Here is a 14,086-nt window from a genome sequence, read left to right on the forward strand (position 1 = left end):
GCAAAGAAAAGACAAAATTCACATTTTTATGGTTCATATTTGACAGGGGGAGGTAGCATGGTTGTTTCCTCTGACGCAGAAGAGTCTTCACAGTCCATCCAAAGACCTCCAGAGTCTGACACTGCAATGACCACAGAAAAGGCAGCTGCACTGAGGAGTAGGCAAGTGCCTTCAGATAAAGCCAAGGCAGCAGCCTTGTTCAGCATCACAGTATGACAGACTCACTGAACACTTCTTCCTACTTAAACACTCAGACCCGCCAGCTTCCACCACTTCTTGAATTAATACAAGCAGCTGAAAATATATCTCTTGCTAAACTTTCATAAACATTAAGCTGGTACAGACATGGCAGAAGTCTCTAGTCTCCAAGGCAGATTAGTTGCTTCAACATTTATGGGCTACTACACTGTGCATTTTTCTTTACATTCACCTCCCTGTATTTAAAAATCTCCATGTGTTATCCAAGTGTGGCAAATTCAGGCAAGAAAGCATTTTTTCTACTTTTTGAGAAAGTTCAAGTCTAACCTTCAAATGTCAAGACTAAACCATCTGGGAATAACAAGCTGTTGCTTTCTCCTTTGAATCACACAAATTCAGCTGTTGCTCTTCATGTTGTTCACTAGCATTCAACACTAAAACATTTATTTCCAGACTTGCTACACTTTGTATGAAAAACCACCCTGAAGTCCACTAGCCTTACCTACATCTTAACATGTTAGTGAAACACTAATAGTCTAACCAAAGCCTGTAATAAAAGATTGCTATTTTGTACAAGTTTGTTGAACAACTCATTTATTTTCAATTAAATCTTCATTGCACATAGGGGATAAGGAATCAAAGGACAATTGGTAGGAAATAAAAAGACAGGCTTACAATAAGGAGAGTATCCCTTTTTGCCTTAGAGCAACACAGTTTAAATACATCCATTGCAGCACATCCACGAACAGAACCATTAATCAGGCTCAGTTTGACTATATCAAGACTGTTAGAATTCTATTGTGTTAACACAGTTTGTCAGGTAAGCTATAGCCATCTTCAAAAAGAAACTATGAGTGAAGAATAACATGTAAACACTTTAAAGATCAGATGCCAAGAATTCTTCATTTCAATTCAAGTTCAGAACCTGAGTAGAGGGGAATCCAGATTTTCTTTGTTTACATCAGGACTCAGAGTGATAAGAGGTGAACTCAAATCAATTAGCTGAAAGAAAAACAATAAAATTTAGCTGTTGGAGTCAGCTGTTGTAAGTAACTACTACCAGCAATAATCTCTGTTAACAGTCTTCTCAAGTACTACTTTTTTGTTTAGGATTCCTATTAGTATCCAGAAGACAGATGTAAGCACCACACAAGCTTTTAGGTTCAGGTTTTCAACCATCTAGCTCATTCTTTGACAAGCACAGACTTCTCACGAGGTGGTTATTGCCTGTACTCACCTTAGAAGCCCAACAGGCATTTCTGTGTGTCACTACCATGCATATTGAAGTGACACTGTCATCCAGGCAGGGCAGAGCACCTCTGAACTCCTCTGAACACGCCCCCAGAAGTCAGACTGCTGTGACCCTCTTTTGAGATACTTTGAAGGACCTGGTATTAAATTGATCCCAACTACATCTAATGTCAAATGCTACATCCTCATGGTTACCACCATTCATCTGACAACATCTAAAGGCATCTACCTTCAAGCCACTAATGCAGAAAACCCACTTGCCCAGAAATGCTTGTCAGATTTAAAGTAGATTCCAATGTACATCTGTCAAGTGAGGATTAGGAGAGGAGTTAAACAGGAGACAGACATGCTTTTTGCTGAAAATGAGCAGCTGCCAAGAGCTGAAAATTTGCAAGAAAAGGAAAAGAAGAGTCATCATGCCTACTCTACTGGAGACAGCATTCACTTCCTGCTTCAGAACAGTTTAACTCCTTAAGAACTGCTTTAAACATTAAGCTCTTTCTCTATCATACTCCTTTTCCTATTTGCAGATTGCTTGAGTTCTAGTTTAGAGCATATTGTTTGATTTTAAACATTTTGTTCTCTTAAAAGCACCTTACTACGTAGTATCATATAGATCATATTGAGCTATTATTAAATAATTATTGAAGTATTGTGGAGCTGCTCTGCAGACGACTATATGCAGCCAGCTGAAATTTTTCTGCCAGCAGATTTGCACTAGAAGACTTAAATATAACTTACCTTTACCTGCCCTGAGAATGTAGGCTTTAGAGGAGCAATCTTATTCACTTCAGGAGTATTAGAAAGGTCAATCAGAGGTCTACTTTCACATTCCAAAGTGTGTAGGAGAGATTTGTCTACTCCAATATCTACCAGTAAGGCCTTAAAAACCAAAAAAGGTAGTTCAGGTTTTCCCCTCCGTTCTCCATGCTTCCTTCATGAACACATTTAGGCAGTCAGTTTAGCTTATACAGCCGTAATAATCACAGGACAGCCTTAATTTACAGGTTGGGTATTTTTCATGCAGGATTACACTGTGTGCAAGCAAAAACCTCAGCTCTTGCTCTGCCATCACAAATAGGGAAAATGCAGTGAGACAAAGCAAAAAAGCTCCTTGGGGCATAAAATAAATTTTCACTTAAAAGCAGAGTGAAGTCAAATTTAAAACAGAACAGTAATAACTCTTAATATTTAAATGACTCAATTACAATTTTTATGCAATATTATTTAGCCATAATAGCTATTCTGTAGAACTCCAAACTTCAGTTATGCTTTTGTCCAGGTGAACAACTCTATACATGTGCTAAGCAATTCTCTAACAGATACTTCATGTCATCAAGTAAGCTAACAAGGAAAATACTGATGCAATAACATCAAGTCATTAATCTACAGCTTATTCTACACCTGAATATCTGTAAATCAACAGCCACTTTGACCGGTTAATATTTCAGAACTACCAGCTCAGTCCTTTCTCCTTAACGCCTGTGGTGTGCAGCTTTACACACAAAGCCAGTAGGTTCTTGGGAAAGGGGAAAAGCATTCACTGGACCAAGTATGTAACACTTAGCTAAGTTTACTGCTACATGGTGGTGTAATCCTCACTCATCGTATGCAGATTTGCACTGCTGTTAGGTTATTTAGGTGATTTAGGAATTTAGCTACAGCAGTGCATTTTTTTTTTCCCCCCAGAAGGGCTTTATGGCAGCAATGGGAACTGCCCTGTGACACTGCTTTTCTAATCAAAGCCACAAGGATTTCACAGCACTTATCCAGAAGTGGAAGTTTAACACAAAATCTGCAAGTATTTGATCATTCAGTTTTGAGATGGAACAAACTTAGTGGAAACACTGAACAGATGTTCAGTGCTAAAAATAGGCACTAGAGGGTGCACACGCTTAGAGTTAATCCATTTTAACTTCATGTGCACTGAAGTAGTTTTCCTACTTATCACCAATCTCAAAATAATTTCCTTTCAAGCTGTTTACTTACTAGTTCTGTAAAAAGTGTCTTGTCATTTCTTACCTCAGTTTGTTTCTCTTCAGCCAGCTGATTTTGTACTTCAGCCTCTTTTAATTCATTTTCTACTACTTCTGTAGCCATTTTTTCTGGTGAGAAGTTAAGTGCAAGAGGTAGCACAGGTGGGGGAGATATATCATCTTCTGAAGAAGATATCTGTGTCTTACCCTCTTTTGTCTGTTTAGAACTAGAGAAAAAGAGCATTGGCAATAATTGAGTTTTAATCAACATGAACCACTGAAGACAGACAAGCCAATGCCCTAACCTCATTTTCTCCTTTTTTACCCCAAGTTTTAATGGCCAAAGGCTTCCCATGTTTTCATCCAAAAGTATGCTAGTTACCTGCAAAATACAAGATATTTCATGCTGCAATAAATTTATAGCCTACCCATGCAAAAAATGAGCTAATGACTTCAGGATGATGATGAATTTAATCTGAAATGGACATATACAGGCAGCTTGAACTTAACACATGGGACTTTGGTTTTTTCAGACTTTTAAAAAAAACAACTAGCAAACAAGTACTGATATTGCATATCACTGAGCAACCCATTTCAGACCCTGCTGAGAGGAAGCACTGACACCAGCTGGAGGGCCAGGGGTTGTAATCTGATCAGTATGATAAAGTCATTGTAGAAAGATAGTAGCTTCCTTGAGAGAAAAGACTATTTCGGACATTTACCCTAAGTAACCTGACATATAGGAAGAGTTTCCTACCCATGAATCATTCCTGCTTTAATCATGTTCATCTCTACCAACCATGAACCAAGACTGCATACATATATATGGCATCTGTGAGAAGATGTTGGGCTGATAATATGAAGCAGCAACATTATTTTCACAGAAAACATAATTAGCAACAGTGTAGGATTCACCCATCCTGCAAGCAATTATTTCAAATGAAACAGAGGTAAACCTAATAAAGTAAAGTTCAGTCAACTAAATCCTTGGCTTTTTGATGCTTTAACAAAGTATAATTTTACAGAAGCATTGGCAACAGTATAAAACAAAGTTAAGAGTAATGTGTTTTAACTGGCTACTTTCCTCCATCAGATGTTCTGACTGAACATCACATACAAGTTTTAAGTTGTCTGCTAGCTCAAGAAATACAAGTAAAGAATTATAATCTCTAATAGGAAGTGAATGTTAGATATTGACTCATCTCAGCAAGGTTTATAGTATTTTACTAGTCACAAGACAAATCTTTATTAGGCCTATACAGCATCTATGCTCAAATGCTTTATTCTAACATTTAGCAGAGATCCTTGGAACCTGAAAGTCATCAAAATTCACTTAAAGGCATTTTGCTTACAATAGTCATTTCATATATGGAGGTTTCTGTCTTACCCAGTTGTAAGAGTCTTTCTGGTAGAAAAGCTGGAATTTTCGTCAACAGATGCAGGATGTGGAGAAAATGCCATTCTTGATGAGGTTTTAGGAGTAACTGCTGGAAATCCTGAGATACGACGAACAGGTGTAGGTAAGCCAGACCGTTTCAGACTGGCAGGAGTCATGAAGACAGACCTCTCAGGAAAACAAGACTTCTGAAAGATCCCATCTCCTGAGGCTTTCATAGGAGTGCTGACTGCCACGGCACTAAAAAAGGAACATGCATTATGCAACAGCTTCTAGAAACAGTTTTATTCAAACTATTCTACCAAACAACAGAAATCAATTTCCCTTTGGTCAGTAAGGGAACAATAATAATTTTAAAGTTGATAATCACAGCATAGTAAGGGCATTACCTCATAAGAATTCTTTCATGAATAGCTCTAGTCTATTTAGCATTGCAAAGAAAACCCTCTTCAGAAGAGAGTGGGGGTGTTGTTTGGTTTAGTTTTGGGTTTTGGTTCTGTTTGACTTTTTTTATTTTAAATCCGTTCCAACAGGCATTAACACAGCTAACCTGGAGGGTCTCAAGGGACCAGACAATGAAGTTAGAACTTTAAGATTGTTGCAACACCCAACCATGTTGTATTTTAAGAAGTAAGCCTCAGTACGTTAAATTTTCAGTTAAGGCCTACCTTCCAAGTGTGCCACAAAATGTTAATCCAAGAGACGGTGTTGCTTTTGGTGCTGATTTGTCTGGTGGTGTATCTAAAAAGAAAAGTTGTTAATTGCTATCCACGTTTTTTTATAAATGAAAGATATCTGTTAAAACATTAATTCCTTCCAAGGGTGGACAGAAGTGTAATGAAACAAATAACAAGCATTTGAGGTAACATTTGCTTTTAATAGCCAAGCTAGAAGACAGGTCATGCAAAGTATGAGCTTACCTCCAGTCTTCACCGGAACCTTGGTTAGGCTTGTAGGAACCGACAAAACTCTAGCCTTGGGCTTTGGACACAGGCTTCCTTTTGTTGCACTTCCATCTTTATTCTGCTGACATAGCTTCTGCAGACTAGGAACAGAGCTCAGCCTCTGAATTCCACTGCCTACAGGCTCAGATGATGTTGCAGAAGCTGAAGATTTAGCCAAGCTTACTGCACTAGGTATTTTGGGAGTACTAGCTGATCTTGCTTGCTTCCTGGATTTCTCAGTATTGGCAGCCTGCAGAGATGACACTCTGGTAGGTCTGATTAGGGCCAGCCTGTTTGTACTAGATGAAAGCTTAGAGCCACTCACACTAGCTTTTGAAGACATGCTTGCTTTTCCTGAAACAGAAAGTTACACTTCTGAATCATTGCTTATTGCTAAGTTTTTGACTAAACAGAATAATTACACCTACACAGGAAAGAAAGCCAGCAACTTACAGCATTTCAATTTATGTTCAAACAACTCAAGTTTAAGGAGAACACATACAGCTACTGAAAACTTACTCCCTAAATTCTCCAGCAATTTTGTGTTTTAGAAAGTCTCCTCACCAAATTCCTGACTTACTGCAGACAAGTCAAAGAAAATTCTTCAAGGAATGCCAAAAGAGCTTGCAGATTCAAGTTATATTTTCAACATTTTCTCCCAGTACAATTAGCACTGTTCCCTTAAGCAGGCATTCAAGGCAGCAATAATTCAAGTTACACTGATTAACACTATAGGTTGAACTACCCCACAAGTGCTTTTCTCAGTTTTCTGTATGGTTCTTACTTTTAGTCTGTAGGTTACTTTCATTAATAGAATGAATCTTGACTAGACAGTTTTATCATATAAAATAATTCTTAAGCTTTAACTTTTACTGATATATTATTATCAATCCAGAAACAAAGTACAAAATAAAAAGTTGCCGTAACCTGGTATCTTGGTAGATCGACAAAATCTGTGCTGCTTACATCTGTCAGTATTTTTAGGAGGATGTTTTCCTGATCCTTTGACGTTTACTGAAAGTGTCAAACTGATGCCTTCGTTATAGTATAAGCCTCTTGGGTGTATTCCGTTAGGTCCCCAGAGTTTTTTTCCGATCTGCTTGAGTAAAGCTCATCCTTTTATTAGGCTTACAGAAACTCAGAACTTGGAACTAGGCCTTCCACCTGCCTTCCATATTTCAGTTGGTTTGGTGTTTTTTTTTTTTTTCCCCCCAATTCAAGTTAAACAAGCTTACAGCATCCAGAACCTCATATATTTGGCTATAATAGAGAAGATCATGTACAAAAAGAACAGGCTTCCTGAGGCATTGCTTACTTTCTAGCTGTGTCAGACCCTTGCACAGACATCAGGCTTACACGAGTCTGGTTTTTACAAAGGAAAAGTCAAATATTTATCTTTAGTCCACAGGGATTTATTGGGCTAGCCTACAAAATTTTATTCTCCATTCAGAACAATTCTTACTGCTTGTATGTACTGGACACCATTAAAACGTATCTAAACCCACAGACCAAGACATGCTTAGCCACTTCCAAAATTGATTTGTGGCACGAATCTATAGTAAGAGTAATTACCATTTTTTCCTACAGGAGAAATGGGTAGACTTGAATTCAGACTTGAATTCATGCTGGAAACTGATGATGAAGATGATGAAGTAGTCTTTCTTGTGACACCATTGACAACACCAGGAAGTTTCAGATGTGTTATCTTCTTTAAGCCAGGCTGAGTCTGAGAACATAGTTTATTCAAAAGAAAAAAAACCTATTTAACACACTATTTTGCCATGCTTTTCCTTGGTATTATAGCTTTTTATTTGTAAGTTATAGAGAAGCTCCTTCCTCAGATTACAGTTTAAAAAGTGAATTTTCGTAGAAGCCATTCATTATATCTGGGCTATTATACAGAACAGGAACATCAGATCTAGGAGGCGGACTGTTTTTTTAATTTCTGCCACAAATTTGAGTATGGAATTAAAGGTATTAATGAATAAAAGGAGCAACCCCAGGAACCAGTATATGCTGGGCACCAAGCAGCTGGAAAGCAGCTTTGCAGGAAAGGCCCTTTGGAGTGCTGGTGGACAAGCTGAACGTGAGCCAGCAGTGTGCCCATGCAGCAAAGAATGCTAACAGTATCCTGGGCTGCATTAGGAGGAGTGCTGCCAGCAGGCCAAGGGAGGCAACCCTTCCCCTCTGCTCACCACGGGGGAGGCCACACCTGAAGATCTGTGTCCACTTCCAGGCTCCCCAGTAGGAGAGCAATTTGGTGCTACTGGAAAGAGTCCAGCAAAGGGCCACTAAGATAATTAACAGACTGAAGCATCTCCCATTTGAGGAAAGGTTCCAGTGGTTCCTGAAGAGGCATCCAGTGGTGCCCAGTGACAGGACCAGAAGCAATGAGCACAGGCTGAAACACAAGAGATTCTACCTCTGAACATCAGGAAACACTTCTTTCCTTGATTAATGAGACTCAAGGTCACCAAGCACAGGTTGCCTGGAGAGTCTGTTGAGTCTCCACCCTTGGAGATATTCAAAAGCTGCCTGGACATGGTCCTGGATGATGGGGTCTGGGTGGCCCTGCTTGAGCAGGGGGTTGGGCAAGCTGGCCTCCAGAGGTCCCTCCCAACCTCAACCGCTCTGTGATTCAGTGAAGCAGCATGCAGCATGGAAGTATGTGTCCAAAGCTTCAAAACAACTCCTGACAGCTATAGGTATTCCACCTTCATACAAGCAACCTTTCCATATGGTATAGTTAACTACACACATTAAAAAAAACCTTTTTCTTACAGAAAATTGCTGATCACTTACCTGCAGCTAGTGCTTTAAAAACAAAGGAAATGCTTGTTAATCCAATGCATTCATAGTTGCTTTTAAGTACATTCATTGTGCTCTAAGCCAATAACACACATTCAGGAACAGAAATTACAGAACAGATACTACTTTTCCTTAAAGCCATTATACACAACAATAAAGCTTGAATATAGTTGACTTTCTAATTTAAGTATTTTCTTTCTATCAGAGCATCACAAAAGTTATTTTCATATTAAGAATGCTTGCCATTACCTTAGTTGGTGCAGGAAGGGCTTTGTCTTGTGCTGAGGAACTGCCAGTGAACAAAGACTCAAAGACATCTGAAGCAGCACTAGATTTATTAGAAATTAGATCTTCAGATGATCCCATGCTGTTCAAGTCTCTTTTTGTTGAAATACTAGTACGTTTTCCTGGTTTGGGCTGCAAATTTCAATGTGACATTTTAAAAGCTATTAGTGTTTTTAGAAACCACTATCAAGCTTTTTTTAAACACATATTGATTTTGTTAAGAAACCAAGACAACAGTCAGTGAAAAAGCCTTTGAATCCCATCAGTCCTTAGTCTTTAGACTAATATAGTTTAGTCTAGTGAGTGTATTTCTTAAGTACTAGAGCATGCTTGAACCCAGATATTGGGCATCAACTTGAGGACAGTGCTGCAACAGCAATTCATCAGCACAAATTTCATATGATCGTGTCCACCTACATACTTTAACAGCTGTTCCTTACATCTATGACATCTCCATTTAATGCATATTCTTCTGCTTTACTCCAGCTTTCCAAAAAATGAGGCATTACAACAGTAGACTGCATCATCCAACCTGCCTATCTGGACAGTGGGGTACAATTTGGCTTGTTAAAGCATTAAGACTGTGACTTTTCCTATAGCACCCAAAATCAAGAAGAGGCTTATACTACAAAGGAACCAAAGGGTCCCCTATTTTCTAGAGGTGAGGGTTCCCAGGGAGCCAATATCACATTTTCAGTAAAATCTGCAGTACGTACTGGGGCCTAAGCCATAAAGTGTAGAGCAATAAAATCCAGAAGATATTCTATGTAGAGACTGGGATTTGTGCACACAGGTCACTAACACAACTGTTGCCTTCTTATCCTAGAATACATTTTCAGTCGGTCACATAGCCACATCCTAAATATAAGGCCATTAATCAGAGCTTTTCATGATTGAGACAAGTTGTGGACAGAGCTAGAGCTAAAAGATTTTCCTGACCTATTAAAATAATTGTGGGTTCCCTCCCCCCTCTATGGACAAGGGTTAACAGTAAACAAAACCATTGCTGCACATTACATCACTAAGGACAGTGCAGTAATTTTACCAGCAACAAAACAGTGTTTAAACAGAAGCTAGGAATGATGGTATTCACAAAACCAGACTACAACAGAAAAGAAAATTGCCTGTGAATGCTCTACATTGTCATAACAGATAAACTAGCTGGCTATTATACCACAGTATCTGCCCTGACTTTTCTTTTTTATATATAATGTTTCCTGCCTAAGGGTCTTATGAGGTAGAGAAACAGAAGAAAGTTCACTTTTAAAAATAAAAGCTTGTGGACAATTTAAGCATTTATAAAACACACAAAGGCCGTGTTTAAAGAAATCATTGCTGCCCAGAAGCTGTCTTTACCTTTTCAGTAGTCAACAAATTGCTTTTTCCAAGAGTACATGACAGTTTTGCCAGTGGCAGTTTGCCAGTTGCCTTCATATTTCTTTCCTTAGTTTTCTGTTCTTGTGTCAGAGGTGAACTGGCAATTTTTGTAGGAGATGCAAGAATTTTAACAGGGCTTCTGTTTGAAGGAGTATGAAGAGCATGTGTTTTGTCATCTGACAAAAGCTTATCTGAGTCCTTATGAAAACAAGGTGGCAGCTGACATGCTGGGCTGTCCAGCACACAGTACGTCTCCCTTTTAACAGTCCTGGGACTTTCCTCTACGTTTTGGTTTCTCAGTATTTCCAATTTTAACTTCGGGTCCTCCACAAATTTTTCTATAATCTTGTTTTCCCATTCTTCTGACTGGCTTATTTTAGTCTGTTCCTTCTTGCTTCCATTCTCTATTTGCAGTGCTAACAAATGAGCTTCTTTGAAAATTTCCACAAATTTCTCTCCTGTAAGTGGGCTCCACATGAGATCCACATCAGATGCAGGCATGCTCTTTTGTTCAGCATTTCTTTTTTCTTCAATATTGACAGCAATACATTTTTCTTTGTGTCCCAAAGGTCCAACAAAAACTTCATCTTCATTCCCACTATGAAGAAAAATAAGTCAGCCCAGCACCTTACGTGTGTCCATTGTAAAGTTGTACTTACCTGTAGACCCTTCACTTACCTTGCTGGAGAGAGTGAAAGGTCAAAATCAAATGTTTCATCAGTCAGAAGAGGAAAGTCTGAAACTATAACAACAAGGATTTCATCACCGTGGGGATTTGCAGTAAAAATGACTGCATCATGCTTTGCCAGTTTGGTGAAGCTGAAGTCAGATAGCAAAGTTTTAGCTCCCAAGTTTAAATAATTAAAATAATAAAAACATGGTTTAGGTCACAGAAATTGAAGGTACAACTGTGAATATGATAATTGTGACAGATATCCAAATATCATGAAAGATCTCAACACTAATCTCTAAGCATCCATAATAGGAACATAGGACCTGGCTGTGGGAAAGGGCATCAGCAGCATCCAATCAAGAAAAGAGAAGATATATGATCTAGAGCTATATGACAATGTAGTTGTCCTATCAGTCAGTTCTTTCTGGTTCAGGCCACCACAGGACAGTAACAGAAGCCAGTGAGATTAGTTTTCCTGTTAGCTAATACATACACCAAATATTGATTGAATCCACAGTAGACAGATAAGGAAAAGGGAGGAACTCATATTAGATATATAGAAGAGAGGATGATGACATCATGTCACTATTACATGTGTTCTAGCACCAGTGCTCCACAAGGTCTTGAGGAGGCTTTTAAGTCTGAGACTGGCAACAGCAACCCATGCAAGGAAACAAGTACACAGAACAAGATACAAAGCAGGTACAGTAGGTCTGTTGTGTCTGTTCTGAACTGTCTTAACTTTTAATAAGAGATACACCAGGTAGAGAATACCCCAACATGCTCTCCACCTACCGTTGCTCCTGCAAACGCCCATTTTTTCTTCAATCACATGACTTGAGCAATGTGCTGCCATTTCTTTTCCTTTGTCCATAGTGCCTGGAAAATAGAGAATTAGCTATGCAGTAGGCTTAGGAAAAAAAAAAACACCAAATAAACCAATAAGGTCACAGAATTTTATGATGCTGCCAAATTAGCAAGGAGGAAAACATTCCCTTTGGAGACTCTTGCATATCATGTTTAGAGACAGCCACATAAGCATAGTTTATGGGATGTCACACATGTCACCATCTTCTCTTGAAAAGCACTATCAAATTACCTGAGACTGTGTGTATGTAAAGCATTTCAACCTCTGTGAAAAGCCTTCAAAGACAGCAGTGATGCCTCGGGTTTCTGAAATTCCTTAACACAAACTCTGTTCAGCAGCTGAACTCCTTGTACGAGCACAGCTGCAACGGGCAGCTCAGCTAGGCAGTTGCAGCAGAACACTGCTGCCCCACAGGCTGAAAAAACCAAAGCTTTTTACAGCACTCATTCGAGACCGGCGCAACCAAGACCCAGCACATCTCTGCTCTGCAGAGGGAACGCGTACTGTGCTTGAGACGGCGCCTTCCCCTTGCGGACAGAACCCCACCAAACACGATCTCCCTGTGAGCAGCTGTCGATTCGTCCCTACCTTACCGCGACCCGCTGGGGCTTTGCCGAGAGATTAGCCAGGAGGCCCTCACGAAGAGTACCTCAGGCGACAGGGCCAGAGCGAAGGGGTTAATGCCGAGCGCCGGCCGAGCAAGCCCGGGCCTAGCAGGGCCGGTCCCTCACGGGACGGCTCAGCAGAGCCCGCCGGGGCCGAGGGGACCCCACGCACGCACACCCCCACAGCCGGGGGAGGAGAAGCCGCCCGGGCGCGCGGAGCCGCTCACGAGCTGCGGGAGCCCCGCAAGGGGCGAGGAGCCGCCCGGGCCGGGCCGCCCGCCTCCCGCCTTAGCGAGCTCCAGCCGCAACGGCCCCTCCACGGCCGGGCCTCGGGGGAACACCTCGGGACATCGCACCGCGGGGGCCCGAGCCGGGCGGAGCCGCCCCCACCGCTCAGCTGGGCTCCGCCGGGCGCCGCTCACCTCCGCGGGGCCACCGGGCACGAAGAAGCGCCGCGCTGCCGTCAGGGCGTTTGAAATCGCGCCCCGCTCACGTGACGCCTCCCGCGCGCCCTCATTGGCAGATTTGAACGATACGCGACACGCCCCTCCCGCCCCCCCCCGGACATTCTGGGGCTTGTAGTCGGGCGGGCCTCCCCAGCGGCCGCCGCGCCTCAGGGCGGGACCTGTAACACATTAATTACCTGCAACTACGGCGTGGCAGAACCGGAGGCGGGCTCCGGAGCGTCCCGGCACCTAGGGCCGTCAGAGGCTGCTGCAGCGGCTGGCGTGGGGTGCCGGGCCTCGGGGTGACTCCTGCACCGCTGCTATGCCCATCGTGGCGGAGGGTGAATGTGGGCTCCTTGTGTTCCCTCCACAGCTTTGCTGGATGTGGTTTTGTACCTGTTCCTAAGCTGACACGAGGAATAGCGAGGTTCCTGGGTGTTGTCCCAGCTACTGCCAATTAATATGGGCTGACCGACAGCGTAGTTTTAAAAGTAGACCCAATAAGAAGCATCAGGAAAACATCACTCTTCCACATTTCTTCTGATGTTTAATGCTGCGTAGTGCTTAGGGTTTTCTGCGCATGGCCTCATAAACTGCAGTCAAGTGATGTATTCTGAGTGTTTAAGGATGACTAACAGTCACTGGACTGGAATTTAGCAGCTAAAAAAGAATGTTCAATCATGATCTGCAGATTTTCTTATAGATAAACTATTTTGTATCCCTTTCTCTACTTGGCCTCTTGTATTTTGGTATCTTTCATGGTGCCGTGCAAGCAGTATATATGTAATTTGAGTATATAGCAAGTATCATATGTATCAGCTAATATGCACAGTGAATGGCTGGGACTAATAGGTTACTAGGCCGAGTATTAACATGCTCACCTCCCACCTTTCCTCCCTCCCTGTCACCCCAGCAGACCCCCCCGGCCCACAGTGGTTGGTCAGGTGGGGAAGCGTCAGGCTTTATTGCTTGTAAAACAGGCCAATCCTCATTATTAGAGAGTTGCTATCTTCCAGCTTTTTATCTCAGGATTTTATACCTGTTCTCTTTTGTGTTTTTCTCATGAGTCCTTTACTTACTATCACCGATGTAACAGTTTCAGTTCTGTGATTTTACCTACCGTTCTTCTCTTGCATTGCTTCAGCCTATAGAGTGTCTCACTAACAGCTCAACAGCAACAGTTTTTTTCAGTAAGTTGAGCAAGGGTCCATGGCTCTATTAATGAAAATGGGCCATGCACATTACAAAGGACAATTTTC

At 41.4% G+C, this 14,086-nt stretch overlaps 1 protein-coding gene across 2 annotated transcripts; it reads right to left on the minus strand.

Moving 5' to 3' along the window:
* Positions 1–764: 764 nt before the first annotated feature.
* On the minus strand, positions 765–12,889 carry GTSE1 (G2 and S-phase expressed 1). Of its 2 annotated transcripts, none has more exons than XM_075081310.1 (12): positions 12,804–12,889; positions 11,704–11,787; positions 10,914–10,977; positions 10,215–10,833; positions 8,823–8,990; positions 7,338–7,491; positions 5,742–6,119; positions 5,490–5,562; positions 4,813–5,061; positions 3,472–3,652; positions 2,191–2,331; positions 765–1,200 (listed from the first exon to the last, which is right to left on the minus strand). In XM_075081310.1, exons 2-12 carry the CDS (start codon positions 11,780–11,782, stop codon positions 1,117–1,119), a joined length of 2,190 nt encoding a protein of 729 aa, XP_074937411.1. In that variant the 5' UTR covers positions 11,783–11,787; positions 12,804–12,889; the 3' UTR covers positions 765–1,116. The 2 variants fall into 2 exon arrangements, with proteins under 2 accessions (XP_074937411.1, XP_074937412.1); XM_075081311.1 differs by lacking the exon at positions 12,804–12,889 and adding an exon at positions 12,426–12,515.
* Between the last annotated feature and the right edge of the window lie 1,197 nt (positions 12,890–14,086).

The sequence above is a fragment of the Phalacrocorax aristotelis genome, chromosome 1 (assembly GCF_949628215.1).
Source record: "Phalacrocorax aristotelis chromosome 1, bGulAri2.1, whole genome shotgun sequence".
Lineage (NCBI taxonomy): Eukaryota > Metazoa > Chordata > Aves > Suliformes > Phalacrocoracidae > Phalacrocorax > Phalacrocorax aristotelis.